The sequence below is a fragment of the Microtus oregoni genome, unplaced genomic scaffold (assembly GCF_018167655.1).
Source record: "Microtus oregoni isolate MIOR12 unplaced genomic scaffold, Mior012 000018F_ref0000195, whole genome shotgun sequence".
NCBI classification, from domain to species: domain Eukaryota; kingdom Metazoa; phylum Chordata; class Mammalia; order Rodentia; family Cricetidae; genus Microtus; species Microtus oregoni.
The window spans coordinates 816,066-834,479 of NW_024543077.1; the positions used below are offsets into that span (position 1 = coordinate 816,066).

Here is an 18,414-nt window from a genome sequence, read left to right on the forward strand (position 1 = left end):
GGAACTAGCTCTTGTAGACCAGGCTGGCCTCGAACTCACAGAGATCCGCCTGCCTCTGCCTCCCAAGTGCTGGGATTAAAGGTGTGCGTCACCACCACCCGGCTCCTTTTTTTTTCTTTAAAGTAGAAATGATTGTTAATACAGAGGATGTTCAAAATTGAAGGTCACGGGCTGAATTTTGCCTGTGATTTGATAAATTCCTAGGAAAAAAGACTAACCCAGTATAGCATTGAGTGCTCCTGGCCATTCCTTTGCTGATCAGCGTAGTCAGGATGAAGCTTAGAAACAGGAACAAGTAAATACGCTTTTAGCCACATAAGTAAAAGAAACAGATCTTTTCCAAAGGGAATTTTCAAAACTTGCAGCTTCTGATGCTACGCTCTAGCTCAGTGGTCTTCAGCCTTCCTGACGCTGCGCCCCTTTAATACAGCTCCCCATGGTGTGCTGACCCCTCAATCATAAAGTCATTTTGTTGCTATTTCATAATCATAATTTTGCTACTGTTATGAATCATAATGTAAATGTCTGATATGAAGGATATGATATATGACCCCTGTGGTGTCATGACCCACAGGTTGAGAACTGGTTATCCAGCTGATTTAAGACATATTCCCCCAAATGAGATTCTAATAAGCAGTCAAACAGCCAATTTTAAAACTGTTTTAAGAAAACGGTTCGTGTGTTTGAAAACTCGAGTGCTGGAGTCACAGGGAAGTACAGTGATATTCATGACTGGTTGCTTGGTCTCTTCTGTAGGTCGCCGCTGTGGATCTTCTGGTTCCTGGAGTTGGGGAGCTCTTTGGAGGAAGCCTCAGGGAGGAACGGTACCACATCCTCGAGCAGCGACTAGCCAGGTATTGGTCAGACACAAAGGAAACACACTTCAGTACCTGGGGAGGGGCTCCTCACACCCATCTTGAGGAATGTTTCTCTAGCATCTATAAGCATCCCTTCCTTGAAGACTGGATCTATTGGCAGGGGTAGGAGTACGTGCTTATAATCTCACAGAGAGGCCAAGGCAGGAGAAGGAATTTCACAAGTTGCAGGCTGGCCTGGAAACCCTCTCAAAAACAGAAAGAGAAAAAACACAGCACAACAAAAAAAAAAAAAAAAAACCATGATGGTTCATTCCTGTAGGCCAAGCACTCAGAGGCAGAGGCACAAGGACCATTCTTAAGTTTCTAGCCATCCTGGTTTTCATAATGTGTTCCAGGTCAGACACAATTACATAATATTAAGGCCCTGTCTTAAAATTTTTTAAAAAAAGGCAATAAAAGCAAGAGAAATTCCCAGGCCCTTTAAAGCATCTCCTTCGTTTTCTGTTACCTGTGCACTTTTTACTACTGTGGTTTATGACGGTCATGACCCCATTGATCACGAAGACAGCTGAACTAGGAACGGCTGAAGATGAAAGATGCTGAGCTAGCTTTTGTAAGTCTCTCTTAGGCACAAGTCCTCATTCAGCTGCTTGAATAACTTGTTTTAAATTTACTTTCTGAGATCTGTAAAATGGATTCATAGATCACATAAAAATATTTTGGAGATAGAAAGTAAGAAATCATATTTCTAAGTGAACTATCACTCCTGTATGCATGATCTGCCAGAAAACCACAATGACTTCCTAAACTGACCATGGTTACAAACCTGTTTTCTATGGTTTCCACTTTTGCTGTATCAGACATTGAATTTTTTTTCTCCTTTTATTTTTTATTTTTTGTTTTTATCTTATTTGGTTTTGGTTTTGATTTTTCTGGGTTTTGTCACACTTGGAAAAAAAAACATTTTGAAAATATCCTGCTGAATTAGCCATTTTTCAGGCCACCTTTTCCTAATATAGACATGCTTTGGAAGTGGATGCTTTTCCAAGATCCCAACCTGTAAGTCCCTTGAGTGACTTGGTCTTGCCCTCCCACTCCTCTTAGCTGCTGCACTGGATAGGGCTGCAGAAGAAAGGAAGTGAGAGGTGTGGAAGGCGGCCGCTATTGGCTAGACCTCACCTCCCCACTACCACTCGCTGTGAGACAGTCCTGGCGACATTGTCAAAGAATTGGAGATTTCTCTAAAAAATGTTTAGCATAACAGAAATGACACGTGGCAGGAAACCATATCTGCTGAAAGATTAGTCGATCCGAATTCTTCAGTTGTCTCCCTCCAGGAAACCGTGTCTGACTTCGGATACTCTCCAGACTTTTCTTTGCAGTGAAGTAAATGTGTGCTCCTCTGTCTCTCAGATCTGTCTGTGGCTGTAGCTCGTGTTTCTGTCCTTAGAAAGTTAGAACTTTGAAGGTCCTTGTCCTTTCAGATGTGATTCTGCTGCCTTTGGAAAGGGCTGAGGGTAATTGCGGTAACCACTAAGCACCTAAAGTGTTACCCGTATTCCCCTAGACAAGAGCTAGATTACATAAGTGTTAGGAAGGCAACCTCAGAATCCCATTGTTGGTTTAAATGTTATGGAATGAACTTCGTGTCCAAGTGCGCATTGTCTGCCTGTCCCTCAGGCTCCTTGAGTGAGCAGCGTTTCTGCTGTTCATACAGGAGTTCAATTAGAAATAAGATTTCTTTCTTTCTATCTCCAAAATATTTTTTATGTAATCTGTGAATTCATATCTCAGAAAGGAAATTAGAACAGTTCTTCAGACAGCTAAAGAAGGACTTGTGCAGGACAGAGAGTGTCTTCAGCCCTTCCTGGTTCAGCCTGTCTGTATTTTATACGGAGAGTCAGCGCGTGTTGGTCCTGTTCTCAGTCTGTAGATTTTATTGCCTCATTGCTTGCTGTTAGTGTTGATTGCCTTGTTATTAATAGACCCCTCTCTAATAGAAAGCCTCACCTCCTCACTTCCATTGTGTATGATTGGAGGACACAGTCTTCACTGTGTTTTCTTGTAAAGGTCCCTGTATGCACAACTGTTTTATTGACGTCGCGATTCTTTTTCTTATTTTCTTCTTTACAGATCAGGACTTGCGGAAGCCTACCAGTGGTAAGGATGTGGCCCCCGTTCTGCATGCATTCTGACTGTTATGTGGGGAAGACTGTTACTCGTATTCCCCTGCCTCTGTGAGCAATGCTAAGAACTGAATGTGAGGCCGGAAAATTGTTTACTCTCTTCCAGTCTGTGAAAAACAGTAAAGCGATGTTTACCACTTAGTTTCTGTTTCAAGTAACGTTCCCATCCTTGTGTTCACTATTCCTCTAATCATCCCGACTCTTAGATGCTGCTGTTATCCTCTGGAGCAGAGGCAGGCAGAGCTCTGTGAGTTTGAGGCCAGCCTGGTCTACAGAGCGAGGTCCAAGACAGCCAAGGCTACACAGAGAAACCCCGTCTCATGGGGAAAAAAACTAGTATAATATAAGATAGTAAAAACACATCGTTGAGTTGGGAAGTGGAAAGAAAAAGGAGAGCTAGTATATGAGGCAAGATTTCTGTACAGGAACGATGCATCAGTAACTAGAGAAAAGGTCACATGACCAACGCCTGCCCTGCACAGCAGAATCCACTGCCGCTTGTTTGGAACCCTAGGATAGCTAGCTCTCCCTGACGTCTCCATGTTCATGGTCTCTGAGGAATGAAAAGATGGGTGTGCGCCATCTACCGCAGTGACATCCACAACACATGGCTGTAAAATACAAAATTCCTGTCATAACCTTGACCTCATACAGTGCTTCGAAGTCATGATTCTCTGTTTTTAAAAACAGGTACCTGGACCTTCGCCAGTTTGGATCTGTGCCGCATGGAGGCTTTGGGATGGGATTTGAACGCTACTTACAATGCATCCTAGGAGTTGACAATATCAAAGATGTTATCCCTTTTCCAAGATTTACTCATTCGTGCCTTCTGTAGCCGAAAGGAAAAAGACTTGTAAAAACTCTGCCCTTGAATATACATATGGAAGACAGGTGGTGTGTATTTTAGAGACGTGGATTCCAGTGCACAGCTCTTGTGCTACGAGGTATAATGTATGGAAACCAGAAATGGCCTTGATTTTCTTAAAGGCCAAAGGCTTTTCGCAGACTGTAATAAACTCTCCCAAGAAGAAACCCTCAGAACAACTGGACTTCCGAGTCTGTTACCTCAGTTAAGAGGGGAAAGAAGTAGCTGGGGCCTGTTGTCCAGCTGCTGGAGGAGCTGGCGCAGGAGAGTGACTTGGGCCTGGAGACATCTCAACAAGAAGAGGGCTGACACTGAAGATAGGGCCTCAGAGTTCCTCCTGGACTCCAGGACAGAATGGTAATGTTTCACCTTGCTTTGGCTTTTATCAGTAGCTCACTTCCCTTTGTATTTTTTTAAAACTACTAGTGGCCAAAAATAAGATAATGTTGGCTCTTCCTCCGCCCCTGCCATCTCAGCCGCAATAAATGTCCACCTATTCTCCGTGCTTTACCCAACTCTGTGAAAGGAACATTCTTTTCAGGGTCTGAACTGATTGCTGAAGTTGCTCATCTGGTTTGAAACTTTCCTCATCGGGCAGGGAAGAGACATCAATTTAATAACTGTCGACCTTAGTTATAAAGTTGAGGAGGTAACCTTAATCCTTTAAACTCTTCGGGCACCAGTCTTTTTTGTTTTTTTTTTTGTTTGTTTGTTTTGTTTTTTTTGGTTTGGTTTTTCAAGACAGTGTTTCTCTGTAGATTTGGAGCCTGTCCTGGAGACCAGGCTGGCCTCGAACTCACAGAGATCCACCTGCCTCTGCCTCCCGAGTGCTGGGATTAATGGTGTATTGGCCTTAGTCACCAATCTAGTTCATTTATATTAGCTATTTAAAATACTGTAATAGTCAATAAAAATGTACCTAAGAGGGTACATTTTTGGGGTGAGGACAGGGTGTAACGTATGAAATCCCTGCTGGCCTGGTATTCATTATGTAGACCAGACTGGCCTCGAACTCACAGAGATCCTCCAGCCTCTGCCTCCCGAGTGCTGGGATCCCAATTTACTAACTTGAAATTGGGAAGAACGGTCTCCTTTAATCCAAGATGGGGACAGAAATAGGTCATTCTCGAATGTGGTGTGACCTAGGAAGAAGGGACAAGAGCTAGTTTGGGAGCTCACGTTCCAGTACTTGGACAAAGCTGCTGGTCTGTGTGACCCGGATCATTTTTGTCAGAGTTGCTGCAGTGACTGAGTATCCTTGTATTTGTGTGTGTGTTGAAAAGCATGCTTGTACCAGAAGTGTGGCTCGGGCTTAGAGCACCCATGTCACATGCTTTGGGCTCAGGATTTGATCCACAGCATGAGGGGGGATAACAGCGTCTCACCGTTCCGAAAACGACTTGTTCTCTGCCTCAGTCCTCACCGGGCTTCATCTGCACGGGTCTGTTGCTGGTTGTGTGCTCAGAATTTATGTGTAGCAAATAATTATAAAAGGATATGCATACCTAAAATAACTAATTTTAAGAGTTTCATTAGCTGGCTCTCTCAGATTGTCTTTTAATTTACTTGTAGATATATGGTTGTTTGTCTGTGTGTATGTGTGTGCCCCAGTTGCCTGCCTGGTGCTGACCGCGGCCAACAGGGGACATGAGATGCCCTGGAGTTTGGAGTTAGAGATTGTGAGCTGCTGTGTGGGTGCTGGGACTAGAACCCGGATCCTCTGGAAGAGCAGGCAGTGCTCTTAACCACTGAGCCATCTCTCCAGCCCCTCTTAGGTTTATTCTCTTATGGAGATTGGGGGTGACAGGGTCTCTCTGTGTAGCCCTGGCCTCCCAGGACTTACTACACAGAGCAGACCGGCCTTGACCTTGGAGGTGTACCACAGTGCGCGCCCCTCTCTTGGATTAGCTCCTAACCAGTTTGTTTATGTTCCTTTTTGTAACCTAATCCAAAACAACAGCTGGAAAGACTGAACTTGAGACGCTAAGGGTCAGAACACCCCTAAGAGGTTGGCAGGACCGGCCTGCTAATGCAGAGAGCACCTCTGTACCTGGACCATCTGCTTCTTTCTCTAAAAGATACTCATTCCATGGCTGAGTCTGTTAGTCAGAATGATTGCTAACCCCACTCCAGTCTGCTTCCCTGGAACTCTAAGCCCTGGGCTTGCATACTAAGTTTAGGAAAGTTTGAGAGGGATAATTAGGACGTTCATAAGACCGGCTCTAGCTGGGATTAGAGAGGAAAAGCCACTTGTGAAGTAGGAGAATACTGTCTGAGCTGCTTTGGAATGCCACTCCTGTGCCGGGTGCTGAGCAGCTGTGGACGAAGTGGAGTGGCACTTCATGGAGTTTATAATCCCTGCAAAGGACACATAACAAGAAGTACGTGTGACATTCAGATCGCTGTGAGAGAGGAAGCTGTGTGAGGACAGAAGCATCTAGAAAAGTTGCCTTCGGAGGACAGTGATGCTTAGCTTTACACCTGGGGGACTAAAGGCAGAGAACATTTGTTTTTCAATTATTACATTTACTTATTTGTGGGGACAGGGTGTTCATGGTAGCGCAGGTGTCGGGAGCAGAAAGCAGCTTTTCAGAGTTTGTTCTCTTCTCATGTGAGGCCCAGGGGTTGAATTCAGGTTGTCAGGCCAAAAGGGGAAAAAAAGGCTAAAGCCTTCATCTTGCAAGCCAAGTCACCGTCCTATAGAAACATTCGCAGCACTGGCTGGTATGGCATAGTGGCGGTGGTTTTGTGATATGTAGGGCCACCCACCCGCAGTCCAGGGCCACCCACCCGCGGTCCAGGGCCACCCACCCGCGGTCCAGGGCCACCCACCCGCAGTCCAGGGAGCTTGAGGTGGTAGCAGTTCCACCAGGAACCTGGCCTCCCCTGATGTCTTGCAGGACAGCAGGACATCCCAGCAGTCACCATGAAGGAGCACTGGGTAAGAGCTCCGTGCTCCAGTCTCAGCACCAGCTTCTCCGAGGAGTCTTAGGCAAGCAAATCATCTCTGGGGTCTGCAGTTATTTCATCCTCAGAATTCACTCTGAGTAGGTAAACTCTGAGGATCCTTCTATTTCTCGGTCCGCATTGGACATAGTCACTAAAGTCTGTGTAATCTTTATATCATTCACGGAACCTAGCACACGCCGAGTTTCTAACGGTGGACAATGAAGTCAAGTGATTGACAGTCGAACAGTAGATCTCGGCCTGTTCAATGTGTGGTACGGGATTGAAAGATTTTAGGTCGTCAGACGTATATTGTTGCAGGCCTTTTGCTAAGCTTCAGCAGGGTCTTTCCAAAACCTCATACTTAATCCTTCTCTCCTTGACTGTTGTTCGTGTGTGGAGTGTCTCTCCCTGACTGTTGTTCACATGTGGAGTTCACACGTGGAGTGTGTGGTTGAAGCTGAACACTTGTCGCACGCCCGTTGGTTTCCATCTTTGTCTCAACTGCTTGTGTTTTACCAGTAGTTGAACAAAACAAACACTGACTTCAGATGATAACACGATTTGTGAAAAATGAAGACGATACCAAATCAAACTGGCTTCCAGGTAACCTAACAGGGAACTTGTTAAAAATGTCCACGCATCAGCTAACAGGTAAACAACTGGATATGTGAGCATATAAAGATAAAAAGAGGATTTTAGCACTAATAGAACAAATAATCCAATCTATCAGTGGGCAAATTCATTGAACAGACTATTCTCAAAAGTATAAATTTTGAAAAAGAAGAAATACAAATGACCAGTAAATATAAAAGTCTGCTCAACATCCTTAGCTGTAAAGGAAATGAAAATCAAGACTGCATTAGGAATCCCTTTCACCCCTGTCAGGACGGCTGTCATCAGGAAAAATAACAAGTTCTGGCGTGGACACAGAGAAGACTCCTTTAGACGCTGCTGGTAGAAAGGTATGCTAGTTCAGCCCCTGTGGAAATCAGTTTGGGGATTCCTTTTTTAAAGGGGCAGCTAAAAATAAAACGATCATATGGTCCTGCTGCCCCCACTCCTGATGTGTACCAGAAGGAGTGTGCAGCAGCATGCCCATAGATCCCACCCATCCTTGCTGTCCCGCTGTTCACAGTCGCCAGGATGCAGCCCAGCCCAGGTGTCTGTGAACAAAGAAAACCTAGTCCATATGCACAGGGGGTACTCCATCCCCTTAAACACATATGCCTACATCCTTTGCAGGAAAGTTGGTAGGATTGGAGATCCAACCCAGACAAATACCACATCTTCTCTCATGTAGAATCTAGATTTTTGTTGTTTAGAAACGCTCTCACTGTGTGGCCCTAGCTGACCCAGAACTAACTCAATTTGTAGACCAGCTCTGGGATTAAAGGTGTGTACCACAGTGCCCTTCTAGACTATAGACTGTTTTTAAAGATGACAGTAGATCAGGGGCTATGTCAGAGTAAGGGGACCAGTGGGAAGGGACAGAGAAAAGGAAGTAAGGAAGGATATGTGTGTGGCCTGTGTAAACTGGATACACGTGTAAAAATGTCGCCATGAGGAAGCCCAGCAGTTAAAAAGCTCACTACGCCTCAGTTAACCCGAGGGTGTGTGTAAGCAGGGTCTGAGTAAGAATGGCCCCCATAGACTCGTACATTTCAGTTGGTGGAACTGTTTTGGATCAAGAGGAGTGGCCTTGTTGGGGGTGTGTCATGGAAGGTGGGCTTTAAGGCTTCAAATGTCCACTCCAGGCCCCATCTCCGCCTCCAGCGTGCAGATAAAATGCAGGTTCTGAGCTGTTGATCCAGTACCTGCCTGCTGCCCTGCTCCTAGCCGCGACTGTCATGGACCTCACCCTCTGAAACTGTAAGAAGTCCCCTATTAAATGCTTCCTTTTATAAGCTCCCTTGATCACTGTGTCTCTTCACAGCAGCAGAGAAGTAACTCAGGCAGGGTCTCATGCTGGCAAGGCTGTCCTGAGCTCAGATGCTCTGCCTGGTAGCCTCCTGAGCTCTAGGGGCTACAGGCATGCTCATAGAGCCACACCTAGCCCTGGACCAGTACATTTTTTCAGGAAAAAAGTATCGTTTAGAGGCACAGAATTGCACTGTATAATATCCACCCCCTCCCTTTGCTGAAGGAGGGTGGTTTTAGATTCTCAGACCTAGAGTTACAGGGATTTTTTTTTTTCGTAGAACCTCTGGTACTCATGATTGGGCAGGCAACACTCTTAACTGCTGAGACATCTCTCTAGCCCCATAAGAGTATTCTTACTATGTTTTCTGTATTAAAAGGTTGATTTAAGTTAGGTTTTTCTTGCAAGACTAATTTCCAATGAGAAAGGCATGAGATTGTATTTCCCCAACATTTTCAAGTATCGCCTCCAAATGATAACCCCAGCAATTCAAGAGTATGTATCCTTTAGAGGTTTTGTTGTTGTTGGGATTTTTTGTTTTATGTTTGTTTGTTTGTTTTTCAAGACAGGGTTTCTCTGTGTAGCCCTGACTGTCCTGGAACTCACTGTGTAGACCAGGCTGGCCTCAGACTCACAGAGATCCACCTGCCTCTGCCTCCTGGGTACTGGGATTAAAGGTGTGCACCACCATATATACATATTCTTTATCAATGGTTCCTATTGTCATTTCAAGGTTTGGAATTTCCCTTTTACTGCCCTCTTGGCTGGCAGTTGTCATGTTTTTCCATCTGAGGAGAAGGTAATTGCTTGAGTAACACATTCCAGATCTATGCTCTCATTGTCTGACCCATCCCAGAGACTGTATATCTGTTAGAGGTCAGAAGGAGCTGTTTGTCTGTGTCCTTCTCAGACAGGCTGTGTCAGAAGCTTCCCTTTATAACCCCAGTGTCTTCCATTCATCTTCTGTGTAAATGGGATCTAGGCCTTCGAGCATGGCAGGCCCTGGAGATGTGTTTGGTCAAATGGAGAAACCCTGCCCAGCTTTAAACTTTGTGCTTCCGGTAGAGGTGAAAGATGCTCTTGTGGGTTTCATCGCTCTTTATTCCTATGTTTGTTTAATAAGTGATGGCTTCTGATTAATATCTGTGTTCAGTCTGCAATCTAAACTCAGTGTAATTACAAAGAAAGCAGATGAGGTTGGTGTCCGAGTGTGACTTCTTCCCAGTGTATGTGGCAAATTAAGAATTAGCAAAAGCACTAAGAAATGAGAGAGCATCCCTGATTGCCGTGGTAACATGACTCAGTGTAACATCCATGAGAAACATTTTAGCAGGTCATGGTTCACACGCCTCCTGGAAGCTGGACATCCTGTGGAAGCCGGGAACCCTGGATCCTCTTACCAGTTGTAGCTCCAACGAGCTCTTATTTAGAGTTCTATTTGGAGTCTTGTGAATTCACAGCTTTTATTACCATGTGGAGTAGTTTCTTGTGACTTTATAAAAAAAAAAAAAAAAAAAGCTGCCAGGTGCTTCCTAAATCAGGTAGGCTCTTCAGTAACCTTTTCCTAAAGCCTTAAGTCTGTGTGATTGTTGTTAGTGTTAGGACTGTCATTTGATCATTGCTTTACAGTTTCTAAAATGTTTTGATGTGTCTTATTTTCTTAATTCGCAAAGCAGTATAGCATAAACCTTGCTCTCTTGTATCGGAGTAGTCTTGAAGTTTATTTGGTTAAATAAAAGATAGCTTGGGGGAGAGAGAGAGACAGACTACAGGTAAAGCACCCAGCCTCCAAAGAAACTAAAGCCAGAACTTCCTAGTAACCAAAGAATGTTGCATCTTAAACCCCAACATGTTGTAAAACATACCTTTGGCCTCTGATTTCCCTGTTCTACAGAGGGAAAGGGGAATTAAAATTGAAGAAGGAAAAAAAACATGATTGAGTTTAAATACATTCTAGTGAAGGAACTGAAAATGGGACAAAGGACACTAGGTCAAGCAATTTATTTTAGCTACACCTCAGTTAACCTCAGAATGGATAATGGATACAGGGTCACGGTATGCAGCCTAGGCTAGTTTCAAGCCTGTAGGTCCTCTTCCTTCACCCTCCCGCGAGCTGAGATTACAGTGCTGGACCACTAGGCTTTACTTCACCTTTGGTTCCTTCCTTCCCGACAGGGTCTTATGTAGCCCAGGCTGGCCTGGTACTCCTAATCCTCCTACCTCCCTGCCTAAGTGCTAGGATTAGAGGTTTGCATACCATGCCAGGTTTGTGTGGTACTGGGAATCAGATCCAGGCTTCCTTTTATGCTAGCCAAGCACTTGGGCAACTGATGTCCATCTCTAGCCATCCTCACTTTCTTAACTGAGTCTGTTTTCCCTGTCTGCTTCTTTGGATTATCCTAAAATGTACCCAGAAAGATGGAAGAGCCTGGTTGGGAACTACCGATGCTCTCCCAGACGGATGGATGTTGGTTACTTGAAGAGTATCCCTCTGATAATGGAAACCTAGCAAAGTGCTATTTTGTTTCATTTATTTGGTTGTATTACACTCTGCAAGTTATTTCATCTCTGAGTTTATAAGCCACCTACAAAATCAGAGTAGAGCTCCTATAATGTCGGGAGAGCTGTGAGATTATATGGCAGGGTTTCCTAAATTGAAAGCACTGCCCAAATGTAAGGTCCCTAACAAATTCTTTCAAAATTAAAAATAAAAGCATGCCTATATTAACTAATATGTATATGTATTTCTATATATTATATTTTATTCATTTCAAATGAAGTTTTATACCTAGTAAGGTTATGAGAAAATATGTTAAAAATTTTGAACAGTTCAGTTTTGATCCATGGTAAATACTGTGTACATAAAAGGGAGAATCAGTTATTTCAGGGCTGTGGTGCTGTGTGGCTTTTCCTTTAAAGTCTGCCTACACGCTCAGCTCAGTTCCATGAACTTTTATTGACCGCTCCCTGTGCCACACCCAGTAATGCGCTCCCCGTTGACCCTCCTGTCGGAGGCTCTTATTTCTACTGATGTGAGCATAGCTGGGATCTGAGAGCCCGTCATGGTCTTGTGCTGTAGCAGTCAAGAGCAAGAGTTTAACTCTGCACTGAGAAACGTCCAGAGGGGGTTTGATCCTTGGTGTGTGGAATAAGGGACGCTTAATTATACAAATGCCCAACTCAGTGAACACCATAGTGGGCTCGTCCCCTGTTCTTTATTGTTGCTATTGTTTGAGATGTATTCTTCTCATGTTGTCCAGGACGTGGGGCAACTGGCCTCGGCCTCTCGCTTTCTGGGATTAGAAGTATATGCAACCTTGCCTGTTTGTCCCCTGGACTTTTTTGTATAAAATATGGGGAAACAGACCTGCAAAACGGTACCCCTGGGAACCCTTGCACCACAGCCTGCCATAGCTCACAGCACATTGCTCTTCCTCCAGCACGGCTCCATATTTCCTCCCATGTTTCCCTCCCACTCTGCTCCCTTACACTGTGGTATATCAGTGTCCAGGTCCTCCCCTCCCCCACCCTGGTCCCTTACACTGTGGTATATCAGTGTCCAGTGCCTCCCTCCCCCACTCTTTGGTCCTCTTACACTGTGGTATATCAGTGTCCCAGTACCTCCCCTTCCCTTTCCACTCCAGCACCCTAGATGGGTCAGTTTTATTGAAAACGGCTTCTGTCATCTTTCTAGGTAGTAACAAGTGCAAGTTAGTGTTTTAAAAACTCAGAATAGGCTGCTTGTTAATTAATGACCACATAGACAGCAAAACAGAAAACCCTGTAGGATCACAAGCGGAAACTAAAGTAACATTGGGTCTGAGAGTATTGCTCAGTGGGCAGAGTACTGGCCCAGCATACTTGACTCTGGGGGGAGGGGGGAAGTATTGCTCAGTGGGCAGAGTACTGGCCCAGCATACTTGACTCTGGGTTGGTTGCCAACACTGCACAAACCTGGTATAGTGGGACATTCCTATAATTACAGCATTTCAGAGGTAGATACAGAAGAACCTTCAGCTACATATGTGTTCACGTCCAGCCTGGACTACATGAAGCTCTCTTACTTTAAATGCAAACAAACAGACAAAGACTGTTGTTAAAAAGCAATGGGCCAAATCTGGTGGTCTGCGCTTGAATTCCCAGCACTCAGGAGGCTGAGGCGAGAGAATAGCTCGTTTGAGGGTGACCTGAGATTCACAGTGAGCTGCTCTCTCAAAACAGGCAAGAATCTGAAGGTTCACCTAATAGTTTGTCCTCGGGATCTGTGTTCCTTGTGGTGATTTCTACGTCTCTCCTGGCATTGCTTCTTGAACTACAGTGACTTGGCAGGTGACCTCTCAAGAACGGATCTGTCCTGCTTTGCCGTCCTGTCCCCAGGGCCTGACGGTGTGCCATGCATGTGGCATTCCACTAAAAACTTCAGCTGAAAAAAAATTTCAAGAGTCAGACTCAGAGGGATAGGGCCGAAGTTCTGAGATTTTTCAGCTTCTGATTTTCTCCAAGCTTTCTCTCATTCTGGACAAGCTTCTTGCCTTCAGTTTGAAGCAGTAACTACTTAAATCATCTCTAACTCAACAGATGTCTGTTGGCTTCTCTGCCTGTCCGCATTGAGGGCCTGAAAGAAGCTGAAATGTAGGTTGGTGTGTCTTCAGTTCCCGCAGACTTAGTGATTCCTGGTTTCACCCGAACAAGCCTCGTGTTGTGCATTGCCCGGGTACTGCTGCAGGGGTCTGCCTACCTCTTTGTTTCCCCAGAAGGATCTGGAAGTTCTCAGAAACTCGTCTTTGTTCATCTTGTTCTGCTGCCACACTTGAGGTGATAGTTTCTCAGCAAATCCTTACTGAGAGTTGCATGCCATTCCCATAACCATTCCTAAATAGTGTGTATTTGGATATGAGCATAATATTTTATATTTGAAAGAAGTACGTGCTTTTCTAAGTGTTTTAGAGGTTTAGATGATAAGTAGATACACACTGAAAAATGAATTGCTTTTTATTACATTTTCCAGGCCTGAGGTGGTGCTTTTTTTTTTTTTTTTTTTTTTTTTTTTGGTTTTTTGAGACAGGGTTTCTCTGTGGTTTTGGAGCCTGTCCTGGAACTAGCACTTATAGACCAGGCTGGTCTCGAACTCACAGAGATCCGCCTGCCTCTGCCTCCTGAGTGCTAGGATTAAAGGCCTGCGCCACCCACCCGGCGAGGTGGTGCATTCTTATAATCCCAATATTCAGAAGCCTGAGCCAGGAGTATTAAACACAAGTTTGAAGACAGCCTATATAGCAAGACTCTGGAGGGAGCAGAGCGGGGTGTGTGTGTGTGTGTGTGTGTGTGTGTGTGTGTGACAGAGCAGGGCAGGGGGAGGGAGCAGGAATGGGGAGTGGGGATGTAGCTCAGTTGCAGAGCGGCAGGAATGGGGATGTGGCTCAGTTGTAGAGCGGCTGCTCTTGTTTGAGCCTCCAGGACCCCATAAAACCAGACAAGGTGGCACGTATCTATAATCCCAATCTCAGAAGCACTCAGAAGGTAGAGGCAGGATACAGAAGACCCTATCTCAAAAAAAAAAAAAATGTGGACTTTTGTTTGTTTTAAGAATATCTATTTCGTAACAACCTATCCTTCAAGCCTGGATGTAGCTCCATAAGTTCCTAGCACGCTCAAGGTTCCATGTTCAAACTCCAGCATTGAAAAAGAAATAAAAAGACAACATTTTAAGTCGGCCATGGTGTTGGTAAAGCACAGGATTGCCATGATCTCAAGGCCAGCCTGGGCTATATAGTAACAACCCAGCAAGAGGAAAACTTCTCAAGGCTAGCCTGGGCTATATAGTAACAACCCAGCAAGAAGAAAACATCTCAAGGCTAGCCTGGGCTATATAGTAACAACCCAGCAAGAGGAAAACATCAGCTAGCCTAGGCTATATAGTAACAACCCAGCAAGAGGAACACATCAAGACTATGTCTCTAAACACATCAAAATCCTCTTCCTTTGCCTCACTCCACCCCCTCCTGTTAGCCAATGGGTTCCTAGCAAGCACTCTTGAAACCTTTGCTGAACAGACACCTGACCCAGAATGGCCCTGTCTCATTTTCTCTTGAGAAATACATATGGGAACACAAAGGAGCATGGATCAATTCTTCAAACCAGAAACACAAACTTTGGAGCTGCCAGGCTCAAAAAGTCAGTGCCTCAAGAGTCAGAAATGACAGTGCTCAGAGACACACACAGATCAGACCTGTCTGGCCAGTCCTTGCTGTGTCGCTAGCTCAATTTACTCTCCTTTCTTGGGCCATCAACTTGTTCCATTAGATATAATTTACTTTTTTATAAAATTTGAGACAGGCTCCAGGATCAGTATGTGGTTCTGGCTGGCCCAGGAAATTATTGTATAGACCAGGTTGGCCTTGAATTCACAGAGAGCCACCTGCTGCCACCTCTCCTGTGCTGAGATTAAAGAGCCACCATACCTGGCTCTCTTTTTTTGTTTTTATTCTTTGTGTCTTTCACATCATGCCTCCCAGTCCCACCCATCTCCCTCCCCACCCCAAAATAAAAATTAGAGAAAAAGAGGGAAAAAGCAAAGTGTCACGGAAGCTACAGTATGACAGAGTAAGTCACGTAGTAAACTCCCTTATCCATACATGTTTACATGCGGGCGTTTATCAAAATCAGTCATCGATCTCCTGCACCATCAGTGCTGGGCCTTCCCTGGAACTCTTTCTGGACAAACCATTGCTGCCCTGTATCCACAAGACTTACACACGGGCGCACAAACACACACACACACACATACACATACACACCGTGCCCCAGCACGGTGAAAAATTAAGATGCAGTAACAGGCTAAGTGACTTCTTCACTTTTTAGGATTCTTAATATCCTAAGTCACACACACCACACACACACACGAACACCACCAAGAACAGAACATGTATGTGAGGCCAACTTAGGGTGGAGGTGGACAAACTATGCACTGGATTAAAGAGGTCTAAGGACCAGCGTGGTGTACAGCCTCCCGGAGCATCTCTCTTTAAAGATTCTGCCTTCGGGAACTATATAATAAGTTCCCTTTGTCATAGGCCTTACTGGTATTGAGCCAGTCTAAGCTAAAATGGAAGAGACTCGAACAAGTGTGTGCGCTCCGACCAGCCCGGGATACACCATTGACCTCGTCATGAGCGAAGATGAACAGATGTACGAAAACAGGAGGAAGACCTCAATTTGCAGAAACAATGTCAAATGTTGTGGGCTTTGTACACACATTTATTGTCATCAGACAGGGTCTTGACATGTTGCCTTGACCTGGAACTACAGAAATCCACCTGCCTCTGCCTACTGGGTGCTAGGGTTAAAGACGTGCCGCCACGCCCGGTCATCACACACATCAACCCTGGTAGGTTTCAGAGCAAGACACCTCAAACATCTTTTAAAACGTGTGTGAGAAACAGAAATTGTTAACTGCTATGTTCATTGATTGGATCAAAGAAATTGCAGAGGAGAATTTTGAGGTTTTTTCCCCCCTCAGAACATTATGAAAATATTAAATTACAGTTGCTGCCAACCTAATTCTCACCACTCTAGGAAAATAAAGCAAACGAATGTCCAGCTCTCCTGAGATGCGCTGGACCCTGGAAGTGCCTCCCTGTCCTCCGACTTCAGCTGCTTTCCTTTTTTAGTCAATTGTGTTTAATATGCTTTTTAACTTCTCATCCCAGGGGAGCTGTCATTTAGAAGGGGGCTGAGCCGGAAGCTGTTTTCATTCTGGCTTTTGTCTCAGCCACTAAATGTAATGCCACATGATTGTGGACCCAACAGTAATCCAGTTTTAAAAAAAAAAAAAATCTTCAGGGTTACTACATCACCAAAATTAACCCTGATTGCATCAAATTATGTTGAAACAGACCACAGATGTTTACCCTGTTGCAGCAACTGCTCGAGGGCGCGCGCTCATCCAGAAGGTACATCTGGGTGTCAGGAAGATGGGTTTGGGTTTATTTTTGTTCCACAATACAAATGTGTGAGGGAAAACACCCTGCCCTCGCTCTAGCGCGTGGTGGTAGCTGCAACCCTGGTGATTGTCCAGCAGTTAGAAATCATCTCCATTCCCAAAGAGAAAGGACCCAAGACCTTTTGTACAATTTTCTGTAAGGGGAAAAGTAGCGTAAGAAGGAAAGTCAAATCTGTTGTGTGTGCTCCTTTCCACTCCAGAACTGGCTAGAGAAAGGTGGGTTCTCTTAGGCCGTGTGTGGTGGGGCGCTAGAGCTGACTCATGCCAGATGGTGAGAATGGGCTGCTCAGTCGTAAGGTTTCTTATAGGTCAGTTGTTAAATAAGATTTAAATTGTCATAAAAATGGAATATAAGCATTGGAGAAGATGTGGACAGGTTGGAACCCTGCTCATACATTGCAGGTAGGTATGGCTGCTACAGAAAAGAATCCAGCAATGCTTAAGTAGATGAACAGGGCGCTGGAGAGAGAGTTCAGATGAGAGCACTTGCTTTCCTTACGAGCATTGAGGTTGGCTTCCCGGCACCCACGTGGTGGCTCACAAAAGCCTGCAACTCCAGTTCCAGGGGTCCGACACCATCTGCTGGGCTCTGTAGGCTCTTGTGAACATGTATTCATTCAAGAAAACAGTCGCAGCTGGGCAATGGTGGCACATGCCTTTAATTCCAGCACTTGGGAGGCAGAGGCAGGCGGATCTCTGTGAAGTTCGAGGCCAGCCTGGTCTACAAGAGCTAGTTCCAGGACAGGCTCCAAAGCCACAGAGAAACCCTGTCTCAAAAAACCAAAAAAAAAAAAAAAAATGAAAGAAAGAAAGAAAGTCATAGCTGGGCAATGGTGGTGCATGCCTTTTATCTCAGCACTCAGGAGGCAGAGGCAGGCAGATCTCTGTGAGTTCGAGGCCAGCCTGATCTACAAGAGCTAGTGCCAGGACAGGCCCCAAAGCTACACAGAGAAACCTTGTCTTGAAGAGGGGGAGGGAAGCAGTCATACATATAAAATAAGAAAATAAATACTTTTTTAAAAGTTACAAAGACCAGCTCCTCCTGGGCTACTACTGTGATTTGGATTGCAAGTGTCACTCACAGGCTCTGGTTCTGAACGCTTACTCCCCTGCCGCCTGCTGACCTGCTGATTGTGGCATTCGGAAGGCTGAGGAACCTTTAAGAGGTGGGGCCTAACTGACAAAAGCAGGTCACCAGGGCCAGGGTTTTGAAGGTGAAGGGGCATTTCTCTGAAGGTGTATTATCAATCGTGTGATTACAATGTTGCACAGTGACTGATACAGCTGCTTAGTGAGACGCTATCTTAAAAAACAGAAAAGTAGATCAGAGACTCTTGTGTTTACGAAAAAGCTTGACCTGCAAGCCAGGTGTGGTGCATCCCTTCAATCTCAGCAGTTGCAGGCAGATCTCTCAGGAATTCGAGACTTTAATACATAGCACCACACCATTCAGGGCTGCATAGTAAGACCCCTGTAATGGTGGAGCTGGAAAGTACTGCACCTTCTCCAAGCTGCAAGAGTGTGGGGACTTGCAGCACTTTCCAAGGCCATGGCTCTTGCAGTCCACGGAGGTCGGCCCACGCATCTCCCTGTGCTTGTGGACTGGTTTGGTGATCCGCTGGTTGCCAGGGTTCCTTCTAATGGCTTTATGAAATGAACTGATGAGGATATCCTAC

The 18,414-nt window shown here is 45.1% G+C and overlaps 1 protein-coding gene across 1 annotated transcript in view; it reads left to right on the forward strand.

Moving 5' to 3' along the window:
- The window catches only part of LOC121458963 (probable asparagine--tRNA ligase, mitochondrial), a 75,417-nt gene extending 70,959 nt beyond the window's left edge, over positions 1-4,458 (forward strand). The window contains exons 12-14 of the mRNA XM_041668407.1: positions 757-854; positions 2,952-2,978; positions 3,695-4,458. Coding sequence (XP_041524341.1) covers positions 757-854; positions 2,952-2,978; positions 3,695-3,839 — 270 coding nt within the window. The 3' untranslated portion in view covers positions 3,840-4,458. The remainder of the gene's footprint in view (positions 1-756; positions 855-2,951; positions 2,979-3,694) is intronic.
- The last annotated feature ends 13,956 nt before the right edge of the window (positions 4,459-18,414 follow it).